Here is a 24053-nt window from a genome sequence, read left to right on the forward strand (position 1 = left end):
AGCATGTATTTATCACCCAACCTTTATCTAATGCATGAATTAGTCTACTCCAGTTTCATGAAAAACTGATTGAAATTTAACTGCCACAAGCTAATTGCAAATCAATTCTCCCCAAGCAGTATTGTTGCAAATGACCATGATTATTGGCACCCTGTTTAAGAGGTTTGGGGAGGCTAAACCTCCCCAGCAGCAACTGCAATGTTCCACAAGAGGACCCCCTGATTCTCACTCCGTGCACTACCCTGCTGCTCCAGTTGCTGGCAGTTCTCCCTCCCTCCTGTTCCCCGCGGCTCACTGGTGCTGCTAACTACCTCGGTCGCTGCTGGTAGGTCGTTGCGGCAATTGAAAGGAACTGCCTCGGGGCCTTGGTCTTCCCTGTGATGCGTCCTGCCCATGCAGAACAGGAAGATGCATCAGAGAAGGCAAGAGGTGCCACAGGAAAGACTGAGGCCGTGAGGCAGCTCCTTTCAATTGATGCGGTGTCTCTATCAACAGTGATCAAGGTAGTTAGCAGCACAAGTGAGCTGTGTAGAGGAGGGGGGAAAGAAGGGGAAAAATGATAGATCTGCAGGCCAGAGGATGGGAGAGGTAGGGAGGGATAGACAGGAAGAGGTGCTGGATGGAAAGAGAGGAGGGAGGAAGAGATGCTGGACTGGCTTTGGGGGGAGGAGGGAGAGAGAGACAGACAGACTGGTGAAAGGGAAGAAGAAATGGGGAAAGATGCTGGATGGAAGAGAGGGGAGAGATAGTGGAGAGCCATAATGAACTATTTTATTTATTTGGATTTTGCTCACACCTTTTTCAGTAGAAGCTCAAGGTGAGTTACATTCAAGTACACTGGATATTTCCCTGTTCCAGGAGAGCTCACAATCTAAGTTTGTACCTGAGGCAATGGAAGGTTAAGTGACTTACCCAAGATCACGAGGAGCAGCAGTGGGATTTGAACCAGCCAACCTCTGGATTTCAAGACTGGTGCACTAACCACTAGGCCACTCCTCCACTCCATAAGAAGGAGGGGTGGGAAGAGAGAGGGAAGGGACACAGAGATAGAGAACGGAGACTGGGCATGGAGGGAGAAGGGATAGGGATACAGAAGGGCAATGCTGGACATGGGGGGGGGGGGGATAATAATGATCACAGGGAGAGGGATAGGGACATAGAGGGGGAATGCAAGACAGGGGAAGACACACACAGTGGGGAAATGCTGAATATAAGGACTGGATTGGGACACTGAGAGGGCAGATGCTGAAACTAGAAGGGACAGGGACATAGAGGAGAGATGTTAGACAGGATGGTTAAGGTAAGGGTACAGGAGGAGGATGGTGAACATGGAGAGAGAAGAAATGTCAAATGGACAGGAGACACCCCAAAAACAAGAAAAAACAGAGACAAAGAAAAGAGACACTGGGACCAAAGCAAACAGAAAAATAATATGCTCATAAAACAAGGGTAGTATTTTATTCTGAATTTATTAATTGGAATATGCCAGCTTTTGGAAATGCACAACTCTGATATTTTGCATTTCAGTTTCAGTTTCTCTAGTATTGCTGTATGCCGAGTCCGACTTCTTGAGGTTTGTTGTGTCATGTGTTTTTCATGTATGACCAAGGTGCGGTATTCTACTAGATTATATTATCTGTGTAGAGATCTTGTTTTTTTTTCACTAGGTAGTGTATTGGTGTTTTAGGACCCAGTATAATATTTATAGTGCTGCCTTTTCACACATGAAGTTGTTGTACTTCGTGTCCTGGGAGTTAGTGCTGTTATAGTAAGGTTCTGAGTGTGTTTTTGCCCAAGTTTGTGTATCTCCAATGAAATCAACCAAAGTCTACACATCATGAACACCTGGGCAGATGCATTTCGTCTGAAACTAAATGCAGAAAAAACTCAGTGCCTGATACTTACTTCCCAATACAACACGAAGGAATTCACCGCTATAAATACACCAAACTAAACCTTCCAATCTCAGAAACACTAAAAATCCTTGGAGTTACCATCGACCGCCACCTAACACTCGAAACCCATGCAAACAACACAACCAAAAAAATGTTCTACTGCATGTGGAAACTGAAAAGAATAAGACCATTCTTCCCAAGATCCGTCTTCCGCAGCCTAGTGCAATCCCTCGTACTCAGCCATCTGGACTACTGCAACTCACTGTACGCAGGCTGCAAAGAGCAAATACTGAGGAAACTTCAAACAGCCCAGAATACAGCAGCCAGACTCATATTCGGAAAACCAAAATATGAAAGTGCAAAATCATTACGAGAGAAGCTACACTGGCTCCCACTCAAGGAACGCATTACTTTTAAAGTATGTACACTAGTCCACAAAATTATTCACGGAGAAGCCCCAGCCTACATGTCTGAGTTAATCGACTTACCACCCAGAAACGCTAAAAAATCATCCAGAACTTTCCTCAACCTCCACTTCCCTAAGTGCAAGGGCCTGAAATACAAGGCGCTGCACGCGTCAACCTTTTCTTACATGAGCACGCAGGACTGGAACGCGCTGCCGCGTGGCCTGAAAACGATCTGCGAACAAACCAACTTCCGCAAATTATTGAAAACACATCTTTTTGAGAAATTTACGGAAAGAACCAAAACACATAAAGTCCACACTCACTGTTCAGTAATACATCAACACATCCACTTATGAATTTTCTATCCTGAAACCTCACCACACTCATACCTCTACTCACAAAAAAAAAAAAAATGTATATCATATGTTTTCTGTTATGATATATTGCCCCTTAGCTCCTCGTTGTTTCCTTCCAATGTTTCAACGTTCTTTTCCACTGATATATTCCTTAACGATACTTTGATTTTGTCTCGTATAACTCTTCACAATGTAATCCATAACCGAATTGTAACAAAATGTATTTCCATCATTCATAATGTATTGTAAGCCACACTGAGCCCGCAAAAAGGTGGGAAAATGTGGGATACAAATGCAATAAATAATAATAATAATAAATAAAAATAATATAGTGTTTTGGAGTGCAGGGTTTGTGTGTTGGCCTTACTGAGGTGACCTCAAAACATCAGACAGGGTTTTAGGGTTTAAATTATGAGACACTGCCTCTTGAGGGATCTTTAAATACAGTTGAATTGTTTCCATAGGTGTGTTGGCTGAGGGCAAGCAGGAGGTGTAATAGAGAAAAGAGGCAGACTGGCTGCAGGCCTCTGTAGAGGCATAGGTATCATTTATCAATCCACTTTAATTCAGTTGCCTAAGAGACCTATATATATATATATAGAGAGAGAAATTTACTGTTTGAATTGTTGCCACTTTATTCTTTGATATTTGATATATATTTATAGACAGGCCTTGCCCCTCTAGCGCTGCCCACTTTAGCCTCCCCAAACAGCTGGATTTTAATTATCAGAAATTATAAATCCCATAACATAAGGCCCCATTCTTTGTCTGATTTCCCTGTTTGTGAGTTGGGAGGCATGCTTTGAGATCCCAGGGCTACTTTGCTACAGAAAGTTTGGGCATTTTGCTCCTTCGAAGTTGTTTGCTCTACAGTGCATATACAAGCATGTCAGGGTTTCATAATGTTTTGACTTTCATCACAGAAAATATAAGAGGGATTCTACATCAGTGAATTGAACGAGATGTTAAAGACCAAAATACATTTTTACTAGACATAAGATTGTTGTTGTTTTGTTCTTCCCTTCTATTTTGCTTGCATTTTTCCTGATGTTTTTGTCTGTGTTTTTAGTATTTTTAATTCACTGTTTTATGTTACAATATTACTATGACTTTGTAACACCATGAAGATCTTGCAAATGGTGGTTTATCAATTACCAAATAGAATAAATAAATTATAGAACACGTAAGAGAAACGGATGACACTCCTGTGGTAGAGAAATTTTCCAAGTTAAACCACTGCATCAATGACCTTATTTTGAGAGGGAAACAAAAGAGCGGAGATGGCTAAAAGAAATGGAGATCTGAGTCGCAGGTACCAACAAAAACCTTTATTAATAACTACTGACCCGATATGGCTGTGTTTTGGCATCAGGGGTCTTTGTTATCACAGGAAACAAATATATTTGATACCAACATTTACACAGGTATCCAGGGGCATAGCCAGACACCCAATTTTGGGTGGGCCTGGGCCCAAGATGGGTGGGCAGAAGAACTCCACCTTGTCCCACAAATGATTTGGTCTCTCCCTCTCTCGCCTGCATGCCATATGGTCTCTCAAACATTCCACCTCCCCCGTATACCTTTTGAATAGCAGTTTTTCACTTTCAGCGAGCAGCAACTAATACACATTGCTCATGTTGGCCCCACAGCCTTCTCTCCGATGCAACTTCCTGTTTCTGCATAGGTAGGAATACATCAGAGGGAAGGCTGTGGGGCCGGTGTGAGCAGTATGTAATAGTCGCTGCTTGCTGCAGGCAAAGATCTGCTACTTACAAGGTATGCAGGAGGAACAGTTGTTGGGAGTTTTCGGCTGATGGGGCTTGGGGTTCTCTGCCAGCCACATCATAGGTATGCTGCTACTGGATGGGCCTGAGCCAAAAGTGGGTGGGCCTGGGCCCACCCAGGCCCACCCTTGGCTACGCCACTGCAGGTATCACCCAGCAGACGATAACGTCACTGAAAATCTCACAGATCTCAGCAGACCGCTGCTCTGTATATTATGTTGTATTAGTTGAAATTTAGATTTTTTTATAGCTCAATGTTATTCCTTTTATCTGTTAGCATTGTTATATCTGTTTACGGTATCAAATTAATGAGGTTTGTGTTCTTCAATGTGTATAATATCATATTAACATATGCTACTAAATGAGAACCTTAGTGTACAAAAATTTCACTTTTCCACTACGGGCATTTGAGCTCTGCTGTAACTATTTTTCTTCACTTATTGGGGAAAGAAGAACAGACACCTCTTTACTTAGTACAACAGCCAGATTCTTACCCTACAGTCACTAATTCCTTTCTCTCTGCTAGTTACAAACTTGGCAGGAGAACATGAAAAGGAATATAGGCTGTTTCATCTGCTCTTCAGCACATAAGACCTGGGGTGAGCTGACACAGGAAACTTCATTCCAGGAATGCAGTCTCTCTTTTCTTTTTAATTCCGGATTACTGTCTCTATGTGTTTGAACACCCTAGGCAACATGGAAATGGGACCTAGCAGAGTCTTGAGACGGGAGACAAGCATTCATTCCTTGCAAAGTCAGTCCTTGATGCTTTACGGGAAGGTCATTAGGAAAGCAGCACTGAGTATCTAGAGACAGCCTATTTAGTTCTCTTCATTTGCTCAGAGATGAAAAAACAGTTTGATTTTCTTAGACACAATTATAGGATCAAGCATGACTTGGATTCTGAATATGTCTGAGAAATTTGACATCCGCAGATTTGGTTTTAAAAATGCAGAAAGACTCCGATTCTCTTGCCTGTAGCCCTCTGACTGTCTTTCTAACCTCTCTGTCTTGGTAGTACACCCCCCCCCCCTTCCCTAGACAAACATCATCGTTCCTTTCCTCTCTTCCCTCCTTTGCATTTTCAGTCTAGTGGGATGGATCATGTCACAGTTTCCTCATTGTTCCAGCATGTTTCTTTACAATATTCATAACTGTGGGGTATCCAATAAATACCACATAGCAAATAACAACAGAATTAAAGAGGAACCATAGGGTTCTGGACAACATAAGAGATCAACATTGGGGACAGACATATGTAGTGTCGATTCACCTTAAATATAATACCATACTTATCAGTCAGATTGGTCTTCTTTAGTATTAAAAAACAAGAGAAGAGAATGTGTCTTAAATATTAATGATTATCTCCTTTAACAAATACAATTGCTAACACCTTGCACTCTCTTATACACATTTCTATTGTGCTTCTGGTCAGGGCCGCCGAGAGACACAGCCGGGTCCAGGGCAGGACTGGACCACCGTGCGCCCCCCCCCCCCCCGGGCCACTGCCTGCCCCCACACCTTTCTGCCTGCCCCCTCACTGCTGCGCTGCTCCTTTGCTCTGTTCTTTCCTGCTCCAGTGCTCCTGTGTGCTGGGAGTTGAGACCCCAATGATTGCATTAACACAATCATCCGGGTCCTGGGCGGCAGGCAGGAGAGGACAGACCCAGAAGCAGGCAGGAATAAGCTTGCCAGCGTCGGGCCCAAGCCCAGGCCCCTTGGAAGCTGGGTCTAAGAAATTTTGTCTCCCCCTGCCCCCTCCCTCGGCGGCCCTACTTCTGGTGCTGAGCCTTCATTTACAACTACCCAGAGATTTATTTCCCCTCTGTTTTAAATAGATCCTTCTCACAGCTTCTAGTTTGGTCACTGCAACAATAGTCCTGAAATTGGCTGCTATCAGGTATCATTTTTATTTGATATACCATTAAACAAGCAACATGTAAGTGGTTTTCAATCTATAAACTGAATTATAAAAAGGGAACAGACAATGAGAATGTAGACTTCAACAACAGGGGTCTAGGTTATAAACTCAGTTCCAAATTCATATTAATTAAGCCTGCATGTCTTAAATTTTTGGAACGATATCTCAAAGCAGATCTCCAGTGGTAGACTGTTTCAGAGCATGGGGGCAAGTAGACTAAAACAGCAGTGTCTAATGACATCTAGACAAATCTGCTGAAAAGATGGAACCACCATTAAGTTTCAACTAGAGGAATGAAGAGCTCTGGATGACAGATAAGGCTAAAGAGGAATGGGAATTGGCCAGAATAGAACACCTGATGGACAATAGTAATTATTTTAAAAGGGATATGGAGTCAATGTTTAGGAAACCAGAGAGGAATTAAAGAATGATTTTTTTCACTACAGTTGAGTTATGTAAATCCATAAATAGGGTACTGTCAAGAATAACTCCCAGAATCTTCAACTGAGGTTTGAAAAGTAATCTGAACACCATTCAATAATAGGGGGTAGGAAATAGGAGTGAGGTCCTTCCTGGAAAAACAAATTTCTACCTTTTGTTGGGATTAAGTTTGAACCTATTATTAGTAAGCGAGTTTGCAATTTCTTCAATTTTCTTTGAAAGAGTGGCGAGTGAGGCAGTAGTAATAGAGTTAAACACAGTTAACAAGCTCATAAATTCAAGAGACAGCATGAGAGGTGCCAGGGGTGCTTGGAAACCTGGACTAACTCACCATTATATTATTGATCACCAAGTTGTCTTTCTCCAACACGGCTTTGGTTACTATCTCCACAGCTCCTCTAGCTTAAACCAACCCAGGATGTGGAAGACCTGACCCAGGAATTAATCAAGGGACCTTGAACATGGCAGTGTACAGTTCTGCTACTGAGCTACCAGGCCAACCTTCCTTGGTTACTTTTTTACTTCCATGTTCTCAATTTCATTTTTGTCAAAAAATTCTACTTTTTATCATTAATTATAAAAATGTCTGCTTCATTCTGGGCCACTCCTTTTCTTCAGATGAACCTGGCTACTCAGATGTACAAGACAAACAGGAATGAGTTCTGCTGGAGCAAAGGTATACTAGGAGCAAATTTGAAGCCACTTACTTAAGAAGATACCTATTCACCCTCATAAAATGGCCTGTCTTAAAACTGCCCTCCTCAAGTATAGCTGAAAGCACCCCTGGGCTTCCATAACATATATGCTTTTAGTTGAATTAAAACGACAGAGAAAGGAAAGGACAGCACAGCTTAATAGTTGGTACGGATGAGTAGACTTGGTAGGCCACATGGTCTTTATCTGCCATCATGTTTCTATGTTTAACAAGACAATCCTGTGAGTGGAGAGGAGAGAATAAGGAGGGAAAAGGAAAACAAAGTGTATCCATGAGATTTTCAAAAACATACATGCTATTTTAACTCCCTTGTCTCAGTTGCCTGTACAAATAGCAGGTACAAAAATGGCAAATTCTATAATCTAGACCAGTGATTCCTAAACTGGGCTCCATGGAACAAGCTCTTTTCAGGGTTTCTGTAAGTGAGGAAGACAATGGCATGCTTCAGTCGCCAACTGAGCATGCGTGGGAGTATGAACTGAGCATGAGCGGGAGTGTCGATGTTGGTGACTGAAGCAGGCTGCTGACTTCCTTGCTGCTCAGGCAGCATGCATGAACCTCTTCAGCTAAACTAAATCAAAGGTAGGTCCCTCCAAAGCAGCAGATGATAGTTTGGAGGAATGGGAAGATGCTGGATCGAAGGCATGGTCGGTGGGGGGGGGGGGGGGGGCAGTCTGACAGAGAAGGGGAGATGCTGAATCAATGCTGAATCAAGGGTGGGGTGGGAGGGAGTGAAGAGAGAGGAAGAGACATTGAACCCAGGGGCACTGGGAAGAGAGAGAGACTTGAGATGCTGGACTACAGGGGAGGCAGGAGGGAAGAGAGATGGGATGGTGGGGGGATAGGGGAAGGGGAAGGGGAGCAGAAGCTGGTTGTGATTGGGGGAGGGGGTTGTTCCTCGGTGTATGAAAAAATATTTTAGGGGTTCTGCCATTGTAAAAACTTTGAAAACCACTCACCTAGGCAATCACATTTACGGGCACATTATGCGTGTAAATAGTTAGAACTGTAGCATTTAAACACATATCTGTGCGCTTACATGTGTAAGTACTAGAATGGTGCTTCACTGCTATTCTGCAAATACCTGCTTAACTTACACAGCGCGTATTTCCCAGCAGGGCATAACTAGGGGCGGAGCATGGCTAGGACATAGGCGGGGCTTCTACTAAGCCCAAAATTTACAAGAATATTGTAAGTTACACGTGTCCCTGATGTACTTAGGCACACACGCTTACACCAGCTCTATGGTTTGTATAAGCGGCAGCATCTAAATGTTAGGTGCATTGATAGTCAATTACACTAGTATTCTACAAAGAAACTTAAGCACCTAGATTCTGTTATAGAATACTCCACGCCCTCTGGGTATATAATTAGAGGTGCTCAATTTTAGAATTTCCCCCAAGTGGGCAGGTATTTTTACAGTGTACAGTTCAATCAAAGAACAGAACGGATCTCAATGTTCAGAAACCACAAAACGTTATTAAAAATAACCCAACGTGGCCACATTTTGCCTCCTATGAAGCTACATCAGGGGATTTACACTACTAGGGTCCCTATGGGCACACACACCTAGCAGTGGTTAGCACCTAGCAGCACTGAATCACTCTCAGCTGCTGTACAAATTCTTGATAAACAGAGTTTCAAGACAACAAAGCTTCTTTGCCTTCTAGGAGCAGCAGCTGAGAGTGATTCAGTGCTGCTAGATGCTAACCACTGCTAGGTGTATGTGCCCATAGGGACCCTAGTAGTGTAAAGTAAATCCCATGACACACCCTCTTGGGAGGCGAAACGTAGCCACCATGGGTTATTTTTAATAAAGTTTTGTGGTTTCTGAACATTGACTGAGATCCATTCTGTTCTTTGATTGAAGTGATCTACGAACCTCTATTGCCTCTCCTTCTCTGGACTGGATACAGCGTATCCTTTACATTAATTAATATTCAAAGAAAACTACCTGGGTCATTTGTTTTGAAAATCAGCTACAACGTACTGTAGGTTTGGTAAAAGTAATGCATGCTTTGCAACTGTTCTGGCTATTTGCATTGCTCTATGAAGTGCTGCACTATTTAACTGGAATGCGCACAGAAGATACTGTGTCTCAAATTAAAGAACTTCTCCAGCAAATTAAGCTGAACTGAGAGGGGCACTATTTACTTGCCCTTGGCTTGTAAGATGGTAAGTGGAAGTAGGATGTGAGGTAATGAGGTTGTCTGCTGTTGCCATATTTAAAAGGAAGGTACAGTACGACTGATTGCCTGTTACAGCTGTGTCTGCTGGAAGAGGAGTACTCTGGAGCTGTTATGCTGCACGTGAGGACTGGTTGACCTTTTCAAGGCCAAATGACAAAAACTTATTTTTTTTTCTTGCAGTATCAGATTTCTACAGTTAGGCCTCTGTTAGGAATCTAGACTGAAAAATCAAAATCTGTAAACAGTGCTCTATCTTATTAATAATGAGCATTAAATTAATGCTGAGTAGTTCTACCTTTAGTTATCCTGGTACATAGTTCTCTTTCAGCACAGAAACTACAGGGTAAGGAAGAGTCACTGTAGGTCAATATGGAAAGAGGGAATGGAAAATGTATTTACATTGGTGTGATGTTCAGGCCTCCTTCACAGACAGAAGAAATGGAGAGAGATTTAATTGAAGACATTCAAAATATAGCTGTAAAAGAGGAATAAGTGATTTTAATATGTTAGAGGTTGATTGAGGTATCCCTATTGTGGGTTTTTTTTAGAAGTAGGAAGACCCTAGATTCTCTACAGGGAGAACTATTCCAGCAGTTAGTAATGGAACTCACGCGGGATGGGGCCATACTGGACTTACTGCTTATTAATGGGGAGACTTTCCGATGTTATAATAGGTAAACATCTGGCATCCAGTGATAACCAGATGGTGTGGGTTAATATTAAGATAGACGTGGAGAAAGTTCATTCAAAAGTGAAGGTTCTATACTTCAAAAAGACTAACTTTGTTCAGAGGGGAGATTACCTCAAGGAATTGTCTAGATGGGAACATCTGGAAGAAGTTGGAAAGCAGCAAGCAAAACTGAAAGGAGCTATTGTAAGGGCAGCAAACAATATTATAAGGAAAGTAAATAAAAGAGGAAAAGTAGGTGCTTTTGTTCTCAACAGTAGTAGCTGAAAAGGTAAAGAAAAAGAGGTTAGCCTTTATAACTACAAGAGATTGCAGAAAGAGGAAGACAAGTGACAATATCTGGAAAAGTTAAGAGAAACTGATGGAGTAGTCAGGAAAGCAAAGATGCAAATGAAAGAAAAAAAATAGCCAATTTGGTAAAATAGGGGGGACAAGACATTTTTTTAAGATATGTTAGTGATAGGAGGAAGTGCAAAAGTGGCATTGTAAAACTGGAAGGAGAAAGAGAGGAATATGTAGAAGCTGGTAAAGATAAGGCGGAATTGTTTAACAAATATTTCTGTTGCGTGTTCACAGATGAAAGGCTGGGAGCAGGATCACAGAAGACGAACACAAATAGGAATGGAGGGTGGCAGTTCTTGAATGATTTTCAGAGGACTGTGTTCATGAGAAGAAGGATAAAGGTGGAAAAAGTGATGGGGTCGGATGGCATATATCCGAGGGTACTGAAGGAACTTAGGGAAGTTCTAGTGCCTCCGCTGGCTGATCTTTTCAATGCTTCTCTAGAATTGGGAGTGGTTCCAGAAGACTGGAGAAGAGCAGATGTGGTCCCTCTCCACAAAAGCGGAAGGAAGAGGTTGAGAACTACAGGCCGATGTCTAACTTCTGTGGTAATATTACTGGAATATTACTCTGTATTCTATTCCGTAAATGGCAATCGCCTCTACAGTATTTGTAAGCCACATTGAGCCTGCAAAGAGGTGGGAAAATGTGGGATATAAATGCAGAAAAATAAATAAATAAAATAAAGTAAATTAATGGAAACACTTTTAAAACAGAGAATAGTAACGTTTTTGGAATCCAATGGATTACAGGACCCGAGACAACATGGTTTCGCTAGAGGCAGGTCTTGTCAGACAAATCTGATTAATTTCTTTGACTGAGTGACCAGAGAGTTGGATCAAGGGAGGGCACTAGATGGGGTGAATTTAGATTTTAGCAAAGCTTTTGACACAGTTCTGCACAGACTTTTAAAATTTTTTTATTGTAAACCTCTTTTTGCCTATATCCCAGGTTTTAGCAGTATATCAAGCCTGTGTAAATAAATAAATAAAATAAAATGACTGGCTGGGTTGGGAGCTAGTTGAGTGGAAGGCGACAGAGGGTAGTGGTAAATGGAGCTCATTCTGAGGAAAAGGATGTTACCAGTTTTTGGCCCAGTTCTTTTTAATGTTTTTGTAAGTGATATTGCTGAAGGGCTGTCTGGTAAGGTTTGCCTCTTTGTGGATGATACCAAAATATGCAATACGCTAGACACCCCTAATGGTGTGGATAACATGGAGAAGGACTTAGCAAAGCTAGAGGAAAGGTATGGAATTTGGCAGCTAAAATTTAATGCTAAAAAAAATGCAGGGTCATGCATTTTGGCTGCAAAAACCCGAGGAACGGTACATTTTAGGGGGTGAAGACTTTTGAGCACGAAAGAGGAGCGGGGCTTGGTAGCGTGGAATCTTACCGGGATTGGTAGCATGGAATGTTGCTACTAATTAGGTTTCTGCCAGGTACAATGTTGATACTCTTTGAGATTCTGCATGGAATCTTGCAATTCTTTGGGATTCCGGAATTTTGTTACTCTTTGAGGTTCTGAAATCTTGCTACTAATTGCGTTTCTGCCAGGTACTTGTGACCTGGATTGGCCACTGTTGGAAGCAGAATACTGGGCTAGATGGACCATTGGTCTGACCCAGTATGGTTATTCTTAAAGTGGTCAAACAGGTAGAAAAGGCAACACAGAAAGCTAGAAGGATGCTTGGGTGCATAGGGAGAGAAATGGCCAGTAGGAAAAAGGAGATGATGATGCCCCTGTATAAGACTCTGGTGAGACCTTATTTAGGGCTTTTTTACCAAACCGCACTAGTGATTCCCGTACAGCAATGATGATGAAGCCCACTGAAAGTGAATGGTTTTGTCAGCATTGCCGCACCAGGAATGCTAGTGCAGTTTAGTAAAAGGCAGTGGTGTGCTGGTAAACGTTTAACAACAGGCTCTCTCCCTGGTCCCCCTCTGCGCCCCCGGTCCCCCTCTGAGCCCCCCCCCCCCAAATTGCAGAGCTGGCTATGGTCGGGGAGAGAGCCTGGGGGGGGGGGGGGCAATGCATTCCTCCCGGAAAAAAAATTAAATGATCCCAGGTTCCAATCTAATTCATGTTTAATGTGCGATAAAATGCCGTAAATAAATATAAACTTTTAATGTTGAGCACCTGATTCTCAAAGTGAACGTATTCCAAACACTATAATGAAAATAAAATGATTTTTTTTCTACCTTTGTTGTCTGGTGACTGTTTTTCTGATCATGCTGGCCCAGTATCCGATTCTGCTGCTATCTGTCCTCTTAACTCCGTTTCCAGGGCTTCCTTTCCATTTATTTCTTTCCTTTCCTTCTTTCTTTTTCATTTCTGGTCCTCAGCTTCTGCCTATTTTCTTCATCCATGTGCAGTTTTTCTCCTCTCTTCCTTTTCCCTCATCTCATCTCCTTCCTCACTCTTCGCTCCCCTCCATCCATGTCCAGCATTTCTTCTCTCTCCCCTCCTCTCCCCTGCCCTGCATGCACCCATGTCCAGCAGTGACCCTCCTCTCCCCTGCCCTGCATGCACCCATACCCAGCGACCCCCTCCTTCCACCCATGCCCAGCAGCGACTCCCTTTTCCCCCCTGCCACCCCCTCCCGAGTTGTTTGGCGAATTCTCCTCCCTCCCTCCCGATCCGGTCCCTCACCGACTGTTTGTTCTTCAAATTCTTCGGGGCAGGCAGTCTTGCCTGCCCGCTTCCAGCGCTGACTGTCCCCCGCTGCTGATTCGCGGTTCAAAATGGCCACCGCGACTTCAGCAGAAGTCTCGCGAGGCCGCCTCTGGAAGTCTCAGCGGCCATTTTTAAAGCGCAAACCGGCAGCAGGGGACAGTCAGCGCTGGAAGCGGGCAGGTAAGACTGCCTGCCCCGAAGAATTCGAAGAACAAGTGGTCAGTGAGGCGGTGAGGGACCGGATTAGGAGGGAGGGAGGGAGGAGAGCCAGAGCCGGCTCGCTGTTTTCAACAACCGGCTCGCAAGCCGGAAGAAAATTTAACAACCGGCTCTTGCGAGCCGGTGCGAGCCAGCTCCAGCACACCACTGGTAAAAGGGCAGTTAGAATATTATGTACAATTCTGGAGACCATACCTTCAAAAGGATGTAAACGGGATCAGTGGTCTTCGTCATAAAGCATATGGGGACAGATTTTAAAATATCAATATGTATAATTTGGAAGAAAGGCGGGAGAAGGAGATATGATAGAGACGTCTAATACCTCTGCAGCATAAATACACAGGAGGCGAGAATCTTTCAATTGAAAGGAAGCTCTGGAATGAGGGGGCATAGGATGAAGGTGAAAGGGGATAGACTCATAAGTAACCTGAGGAAATACTTCTTCATAGAAAGGATGGTGAATCTGTGGAAAGAAGTGAGAGAGCATGGGACAAGTACATAGGATCTCTAAGGGAGTGATAGGGAGAGTAGACGGCATGGATGGACAGACTGGATAGGTCATATGGTCTTTATCTACCTACATGTTTCTATTTTTCTATGTTACATTTAGAATGTGTTTGCAATTTCTTCATGGTCTTAAGGAGAAGGGTAATGCTTTGCAAAAGCCATTATTTCTAAAGCATTTCAAAAAGCTCAATTGCATATCTATATTGGAGATTGGGGACTATACCATTCCATGGAAGCATCCATTAGATTGGGGTTCCTGTGCTCTGTCCTTGAAGACTGCAACCAATTTGACCTTTCAGAATTTTTACAATGAATATGCATGAGACCTATTTGCATGCACTGCCTCCGCTATATGCCATCAGATCTCATGCATATTTATTGAGAAAATCCTGAAAAGCCAACTGAGTTGTAGCTTCAAGGACCAAGTCTAGTGAACCCTTTATAATAATCAGTTCTCTGCCAACATGAAGACTCAAGCTACACTCCCTTCTCCTTCTCTTACTATGCCCAACCTTCAGGAAGTCACTTCACCTCCCTGTATTCCTTCTTCTTCTAAGCAGATTGGGGCAGGAGTACTTTAATCACAAGTTGGATCTTGTAGCTTGCGCTGTGCATTGATGGCATGATATCAGTCTTATTGGCTCAAGCCCTTTGTGGGTTTCTTTATCACCACAAGGTGTGTTTGGTAAAGGAAGAATGATGAGTGCTGAAATGGGACAAGTCCATTATATAATGTAGGTTTTTCAGATATTTATTATTAATTTATATTTTGCTCACTTCTTTCTCAGTAGAAGCTCAAGGAGAGTTATGTTCAGGTACACTAGATTTTTCCAAGTCTCCGGAAGGCTCACAATCCAATTTTTGTAACTGGAACATTGAAAGATTAAGTGAGTTGCCCAAAATCAGTAGAAGCAGCAGTGGGATTTGAATGAAGAACTCCTGGATATCAAGCCCAATGCTCTAACCATTAGGCTACTCCTCCACAATGTATTTCACCAGGAGCAAAAATTTGTTTAGAGAAAAAGTAAAGCTCTAAAGGATTGGTATTAGCTAACATTTCCCTTTCAGCCCTCAGCTAGCAAGAGAGTGTTGCTGAAAGGTAGAGGAGCAGAGGAATAAAATGGGAATGAAATGAAGAAAAAAAAGTAAGCAGAAAATACAGTATGTGATATCTGCATCAAAAACTGATATACGGTTAGGAGTGAAGAACAGTGGCGTAGCCAAGGGTGGGCCTGAGCCCACCCACTTTGGGCTCAGGCCCACCCAGTAGCAGCACACCTTTGAGGTGGCTGGCAGGGATCCCCAAGCCCCACCAGTCAAACTCCCAACAATTGTCTCTCCTGCGTACCTTGTAAATAGCAGATCTTCACCTGCAGTGGCCCCACAGCCTTCCCTCTGATGTATTTCTGCCTATGCAGAAACAGGAAATTGCATCTGAGGGAAGGATGTGATGTCAACATGAGCAGTGTGTAGCTGCTGCTCGCTGCCGGTGAAAATCTGCTATTTAAAAGGTATGCAGAGGAGGGGGGATGTTTGAGAGATCATATGGCATGCAGGCGAGAAAGGAAGAGACCAAATCACTTGTGGGACAAGGCAGAGTTCTTCTGCCCTCCCATCTTGGGTCGAACCAGATTAGCAGTAGACACGAACGATCGACTCTGCTCAAAGCTAAGTAGCTAATTAGAAAAGTATTGGTGCTAGTTCTTATAACTATAAGAAGAAACGATAGTCTAAAGAACTATAAAAGAAAAAACGAATTAAAAGAGGTTTTTTGAAAGCCAATGATGACGAAGCCCAGCTCTCCGAAGTAAAATACAAAATTGAAATTATGAAAGTATTTACTGGAGGCTTCTAGAGGCTTTTTCCTCTGAATAAGCACTTTATCTTTATAAATGATAAGATTGAAGAATAGTGCTGTTTTGTGACGCCATATATAATAATCTCCCTACTCTGTTTTGATAGTGGATATTTATTACTGAATTTGGGAGATTACTTCTTTTCCTGATTTAGTTTGGTACCTAATATAAATAGGACAGCAGACATTCATTCAACAAGCACTCATTCAATAGAAAAGAGGTAGGGCCAGGGGTTGGAGTGTCAGTTTCTGGGCACTTCAATTGTTTAGAGAAATGAGCTGTATTTCTGAAGTAACAGAAGCAGTTGGGCCAAAAGCTAATTGAAAAAAGTGAGTTTTTAAAAAGTTTTTTAAATTTTGGAAACGAAGCTTCAGGTCTGATTGATGGGAGGGAGGTCGTTCCAGAATCTTGGGGCCACACAGAAAAAGGCAGAGGAGCGTGTGGATTCATAGTAAGCCATTTGGGCAGGGCTGGTCAAACCCGGTAAGTTGGGTAAGCACCGCAGGGGGCGCCTGCCTTCAAGGGCGCCGCTGCGGCACTGCGCCGCCATACCCTTGGGGGTTTAAATCTTTTATTTACCTCCGTCCCAGCGGCCGCGTCATTTCGAAGCCTTGCCCGTCTCTAGTCTTCCCTCCCTTCGTGAGTTCGTTTCCACAGAGTCCCGCCTTCTGATGTCATTTCCTCGAGGGTGGGACTCTGAGGGAACAAACTCACGAAGGGAGGGAAGGCTAGAGATGGGCAGGGCTTTGAAATGATGCGGCAGCTGGGATGGAGGTAAATTAAAAAAAGACTTAAACCACGCAGGGTGGCAAGAAGAAAAAGGGAGATGTTGGGGGAAGAAGAGGGTGGGCAGGTGGCCATAAATGGGAGGGGGATGGGGGCGAAGGAGAGTCGCTGGACAGGGGCAGGGTGGGAGAAGAGAGAAAGGAGATACTGGGGGGGGGGGAGGGAGGGGGGCGCAAACTGATAATCTGCAGGGGGGTGCCAGAGACCCTAGGACCGGCCCTGCATTTGGGGTGAAGATAAGGTCAGTCGATTTGCATCTAATGACCTTAAATTACAGTTAGGAGTGTAAGGAACAATCAAATAAGAATGATATGAGGGCAAACCTAAATGAAGAGCATTATGAGTAAGACAAAGGGTTTTGAAAATCGGCTGGTAAGAGACCGGTAGCCGGTGTAGTTCAGCATACGTGCATATACCATTGAACTATTTTAAAATATAAAAGGCCTTTCCTATGAATACAACATGCTTTACATGTGGAAAAACCGTTCTAAAATCACCCCTGACAAGTTCATATTCCATGTTTTGCTCTGTTCAGCAACAGTATAATGATGCTTATTTTAACCTGTAAACTCAGCAGTCATGATCGGTTGGTCACAGCACGCACAGAATTGTAAAGGTCTCATTTTACAATGTCTTTGGGGAGGCCAGGGCTTTATGCCAGCTCACTGAAAGACATATCACCAGGAATTTGCTGGCTTTTATCCTATTTCACATTTGCAACCTGCTTTTGTTCTTCATTCTGGCTCCTTTAGCAGGGTAGCAGCAGAATCTTTTTCTCAATTGATCAGTAGTTTTATGATTTCAAAATGTTACAAACCACCTGCTCGAAACTGGGATCATCCAAAGTGGTGTATGAAGGAATATTTCGAAGCCCTAGTTGGAGAAGTGTTATTTATAGAGCCTTCAGAGATCCTATGGACAGTGATTATACTGATCAGTAACAAACATAACAAGGGGACATCCTCTAAGTTTAAATGGTAATAGATTTCACCTTCAAAGGAAGGGATATTTTACTTCATGAGCGGTCACATGATGGATGCCAAAAGATGAACAAAAACCTTGCAGAGAAAATCACACTCAGAAGACAGTGAAAATGACTGGATGAAACGATGTTGCTGTATGATCTCGGATTTATTGATCAGCAAGAATGACTCGACATGGCCGTGTTTCGGCCCAAGGGCCTGCCTCAGGAGTCTTCTTATGTTGTGTAGGAGAATCTGTCAGTATCACTTGCTGTACAGCAGTGTTGCAAATGTAGTAGAGTACATATAAAAAAATCTAAAGAATAACGACTAGGTGTCACAGTCTAGAGGAGATCCTAAGTGTGATTGCAGAGAGTGTACGGCACAACCAGCAGTGCTTCCCGCCTTTTTTTATATGTACCATACTAAATTTGCAACACTTATGTACAGTAAGTGATACTGACAGATTCTCCTACACAACATAGGAAGAATCCCGAGTCAGGCCATTGGGCCGAAACACGGCCGTGTCGAGCCAATCTTACTGAACAATAAACCCTAGATCATACAGCATCATTGTTTCATCCAATCATCTTCACTGTCTCCTGAGTGCCAAAAGATGAAGCCATGGATACAATGCTAAGGGGGGGGGGGGGGGGGTATTTTAGAAGTATCTCCACATGTGCTTATATTCTTAAATAGCAGCTTTTACACATGTACCCCCACAATCTATAAACAGTGAGGCGTGTCCAATTGATGTGCATGCATCCAATTTTTGCATGTTACTCAATTGAGTAACAAGCCAATTAGTGAGGATAACAACCAATTATCATCACTAATTGGCAATAATTGGAATTTACGTGCACTTCTTTTTAGGCGTATTCTAAAAAGAGGTGCATGTAAATTCCAACACGTGTAGCTGAAAATGGGTGCAGCCATGGGAACTGTGTGGGTATGTCACGGCTGTCAATCACATTTATGTGCGTTGTTACAGAATTTGGGAAAGTGTGCAAACATTTAGGCGTGGGCATTTACACTAGGTTTTCAGTAGCATAGATGGTCACACCTAAATGAACACACGTTCTCTGAGCCTATGCGCTATTCTGTAAACCGTGTGTTACTGTAGATGAAGTTTATAGAATAGCGCTACATACATTATTTCAACGCGCCTACATTTTGGGCGCCATATACAGAATCTAGCTTGTAGGCTGGCAAGACATGCAAAAAATAGTGATTATAGAAAGCTGCTATTTTCAAGTGGAGTTCCACATCAAATGCAGATTTTAAAAGTGTATGGCTTGGGTGTGCATTGGGCATGGTTTGAGTAAGCTGAAAGTCTACAAATGTATCCCTGTTTGGTTTCTTTGACTGGGTGACCAGAGAACTAGATACAGGGCATGCACTGAGGGCCTCTTTTACAAAGCCTACAACCAATTCTAAGTGTGACAAATGAGAGGAAGCCCAATCAATTCCTATGACTTCCTCTCATTTGCTGCGTGAGAATTGCTGGTGTGGCTTTGTAAAAGAAGCCCTGAATGTGGTGTACTTGGATTTCAGTAAAGTCTTTGATATGGGCTGGGGATGGGTCCCAAGCAATGTTCTCGCTAAGCTGTGCTTATGTGCACACAGGTCAGAAAGGGAGCAAAGTAAGGGACATGAATGGAGAAAGGTATAAAAAATAGTCCTTGAGGAAAACCTACTGCCCTCTGCAAGAAAGCTGACGCTAAGGTAGAAGTTCATCTTTTGGCATGACAATGAACTGAAATGGACGACCAAAGCTACAGAGGAGTGGCTATAGAACAAAAATGTAAATATCCTTGAGTGGCCCAGTTGATCCAACTGAGATCTGTGGTACGTCCACTGTTCCATCTAAGCTGAATGGGACTCCTCCTGCTAACTGGGTGGTGCCGATTCACTATCACATTTTCAATAGTAAGGGACAGGCAAGCTCTGCAGAACTCCAGGGAACCTACCTGCTCTTAGGAATTGAAAGCACAATATTGAAACACCACTTCCTACTGGCAGCAATGCAGTTGGAGGACTCTCGCTCAGCTTAGAGGGAACAGTAGATACGACTTGAACATTGTTCTCCTTCAACACTCCCTTAGGAGCTTTGCAGAGCTTGAACAGTTTATAAAGAATGGTCTAGTATTGACAAATCTAGATGTGAAAAGCTGATGGAGACCTATCCCAACACATTCACAGCTAGAATTCCTACCTGATGTGCTTCCATCAAGTATTGACTTGGGAAACGGGAGGTGGGGAGGGGGTAGAGAATTAACAAATTGTTGTATTTCAGTTTTGGGTATATGCTTTTATTCCCCAACAAAACAATTCTTCTCCTGAGAAGTATGGAGTACAGTGTGTCGATGAGTGGAAACAAACATCACTAACACAATGTGAAAAACATACAAGGGGCTGGACTTTCAATGGCCACTGAAACTGTGTCAGGCTGTGGTACAGGCTAGTTGGGTTTACTCTTCTACTGAAAAGTGTAGAAAAATAAAAGGAAACCTGCAGAAAATGATCCCTCTAGTAGGGGTTCTTTGGACTAAGGCCTTAGTAAAGAATTGCTGACTCATGGATTTGTGTAGATGGTTATGCTGGAATGTTAGGGGCTGTCTGTGCAGCTGGGTGTCCAGCCATCATGGATTAAACAGTGTGGAGTTTGTTCACTTTCTGTGTTGGGGTGGGAGTGTTGCTCCTTTAGGCACAAACTCTTTGAAGAAGGAGGAAATGAAAAGGTGAATGGGATTTATTACTAGATGGATTAGCAGCTGCAGGGTTGCACTGTTAAAACGTTCTCTGCTATTACAGTGGACAGAATCCCCTCTGTTCAGAAGTGGATTCTGGAAATGGGAGAACACATTAAGGTAGCGAAGCTGAGTTACTGCTTAGTGACTGTGAAACTACACAGATGTTTAAAGGAAAACTAAAATAGTCTCTCTTCCGAGCAACATCAGTGGGAAGTGAACCATTTTGCATCGATCTGCAAATTCGGTTCTTTGCTTTTGAAAAAGCATGAGGAACACAAGGTAAGGTAAGGTGAGGTGATGTCATATAGAGGAAAGAGCTTAAAAGAAGAAGAAAGAGGATCTCTGGCAATGTAGCCTTGTGGGGGTCAGAACTTCTTAATAAAAATAATAATAATTTTTAAAAACCTACATCAACAATAAAGTACAAACATCAGCAAAGGCTTTCATAATGTATTTTCTTCAAAAACAGGTTCTTGCTTTGACTAAAAATAAAGGCAGGCAAGAGCCCCATCTAACTTGCATCATTTTTGACTCCCACTTATGAAAATTAAACAGAAACTCTGATGGTATACTGGATGATATTAACGCCCTCTAGCAGTGGGAGGAATTAGATCCAATGGGGGCCCAGAGAAGAAAGGAGCTCACTTAAGGCAGCTTCCGTATCTTCTGAGGCAGATGTTTCACTATAATTAGAGCCCTTTCCATTGCATCGAACGATGAGGTCATGCCATAATTTGGATCTGAAAAGGAAATAGTCCTTTAAAGGCCTAGTTTTGGCTTTGAACACAGTAAGTGAAGTACTTACAGTCTAAGTGGCTGTGCCTGATTCCTTCTACATCTTCAGCGTGGATGAAGTGATAACACCTCTTCCCTACAATATCTACAGGAGTCAGGTCCATATAATCGCTAATCCTGGAAAAGAAAAAAGTCTGTCAATTAGCACATAAATGCAAACTAAGAACTTTTAAGCCACTGGAAAAAAAATATGAAAATAGATACCAGACTCCAGATTGGGTTCAACTATTTTTCTAGCTCAAATATCCTGCAGGGATGATGTCTCCAAATGGTTTAATTTTGTGCATACCATGAGAGGCATGAACCTTATCCTTATGCCAGATGCTCATCCCAACACTTGTATTGTTCCAAAGGGAGCCTACTTTTTGAGTTCATAGGGTGTAATATGCACAAACAACATATCAGGTACAATTGATAATTCTTTTTTAATCAAGCCAGAGGCACTCAATTCAACAATAAACAAACAAAAAAAACACCTAAAACCTTTTGGCTTCCTTATTTCATGTGGAGGGGCATTTTCGATGCGACATTTAAGTCCGACTTTTGGACGTTTTGCACAAAATGTCCAAAATCTGAATAGGAAAAAGGTCATTTTTGAAAAAAGAAAACGTCAATCTTTTTTTTCTCAAAAATACCATTTCAAACAAGGTTTTTGTGCTTTCCGCGGTTTTTTTTGGACCATTGTCACACAAAAAAAGTCCAAATGAAAAATGTAGAAAATCAAGCCATTGAGATGTAGGAGGGGCCAGAATGTTTACTAGACTGGTCCCCTAGATATCCTAGGAGAGCAATGAGGCACCCTAGTGGGCACTGCAGTGGACTTCAAATAAATGCTCACAGGTACACATCTTACTATTGCTTCCTTATCTTGCCTGCTGAGCCCCCCCCCCCAAACCCATTACCCCCATCTATACACCACTATAATAGTCCTTAAGGGTGAAGGAGGCACCTATATGTGGGTATAGTGGGTTTCGGGTGGGTTTTGAAGGGCTCACACTTTCCACCACAAGTGTAACAGATGGGGGGGGGGGGGTACGGGCCTGGGTCCACCTGTCTGCAATGCACTGCACCCACCCACCACTAGACTACTCCAGGGTCCTGCATGCTACTGTAATGGATCTGAGTGTAACATTTGAGGCTGGCATAAAAGTTGGTAAGTAATGTTTTTAATCACTTTTTTGGGGGGTGGGAGGGGTCAGTAACCACTGGAGGAGAAAAAGGGAGGTCATCTCTGATTCCTTCCAGTGGTCATTTAGGGCACCTTTTTATGCCAGATTCATTAAAAAAACAGGTCTAGCTCAAAACATCTTAGTTTTAGTCCTGGAAGGATTTGTTTTGTTCAATTATGGCTGAAAAATATCCAAGTCTCAGGAACACCCAAATCCCACTCTTAACATGCCCCCAACACAACCCCTTGAGATCTGGATGCATTGCAGATGAACAGCATAGAAAAAACATCTGGAAAATAGGTTTTGAAAATACCAATTTGGACATTTTTGTAAGAAAAACGTAACCATGCTGCTTTATGCCACTTTTTAGACGTTTTTCTCTTTCGAAAATGAGCCCCTAAGTAAATTACTTTAAAAGGAAAACAATAACCTGACCACATAAAAAAGCTGTTGGCTCTTTACATTTTTGCTTGCATACCAGATACAGTCCCAGCTGGTGTTGGTTCTGCCTGAGGCTGGACTCTCATTATAACCCAGCATGCTCATTGTTGATTACTGTATGCAAACTTCCAAGATGCTAGGAAGCAAATGGTTAAACTAGCATAAATTTGCAACATTATATCGCTGTTCTGGTGCCAAACTAGAGAGATGCTTACATTACTGTGCCTGGGTACATGAAACCAGGACTTTACCTCTACGAATGAAGCCAAGCTTAAACTTACCTCCATTTCACCTGGCAAAACTAATAAGGTTTCACTGTAGGTCACTGTTTTAAGGAGTGCTTTTTAACAAAGCTAATTTTGCATGGCCTTGCACCCGCGTTTTGAATGCTTTAAAACTCAGCAGTGCGCAGGGTCTCAAAGGCTGCCTGGAGGCCAAGGCGATTTAGGTTTACAGAAAAAAAACCCCAATGAAATCATTTCTATCAAATGATTAAAGACACCTTTCATTTAGGAAGATTGGTCTTCTAGGGGGTAGTTTCACAGTGCTTTTCAACACGTCATCCAACCTGACATTTGTAGAAGAGGCTTTCAAGGCTAAAGCAGTCATATGCCTTGGGATGCCTTTCCTTTTAGTTTTTGTCATTTGGGAACTCAGCTTGCATGCCTTGATCCTTTTCATAATGTCTGTGATTTATTTTGCTCATTTTTTCTAAACCAAGCTTGTCCTTGAGGGTCACAAATGGGCCAGGTTTTCAGGATGTTCCCCTAATGAGAGATATTTGCATGTCTATTATCTGCACTGTATGCAAATCTTTTTCATACATATTCATCAGGATTATCCTAAAAATCTACTTTGTTTGTGGCCCTCGAGTACTAAAGTTGGACAAGCCTGTTGTAAACCATTGCAGGTGCTATGTCTGGCCTCTTTGCTTTTTGGCTGAGTGTTGGTGGATAGCTTTGACTACACAGATGTTGGTGTCATGTTTAAAATGTAAATGGTCATTTTTTTCTAGGCCCTGGAATCCACAATTAATGTGGCAGCACCTGGTATTTCTTTCAGAATATTACAAAGTCTGCTTCTTGGCGCTCCTTTATTTTCTAGTCTTAAGGATGACTTCTCTTTTACTTCTTGTGGCAAATCATTTAATGTC

The 24053-nt window shown here is 42.6% G+C and overlaps 1 protein-coding gene across 1 annotated transcript in view; it reads right to left on the bottom strand.

Moving 5' to 3' along the window:
• NPAS3 (neuronal PAS domain protein 3) overlaps positions 1-24053 on the bottom strand; it is a 1265871-nt gene that overhangs the window by 50929 nt on the left and 1190889 nt on the right. The window contains exon 9 of the mRNA XM_030213689.1: positions 21301-21407. Coding sequence (XP_030069549.1) covers positions 21301-21407 — 107 coding nt within the window. The remainder of the gene's footprint in view (positions 1-21300; positions 21408-24053) is intronic.

This window comes from Microcaecilia unicolor, chromosome 9 (genome assembly GCF_901765095.1).
Source record: "Microcaecilia unicolor chromosome 9, aMicUni1.1, whole genome shotgun sequence".
Classification (NCBI taxonomy): domain Eukaryota; kingdom Metazoa; phylum Chordata; class Amphibia; order Gymnophiona; family Siphonopidae; genus Microcaecilia; species Microcaecilia unicolor.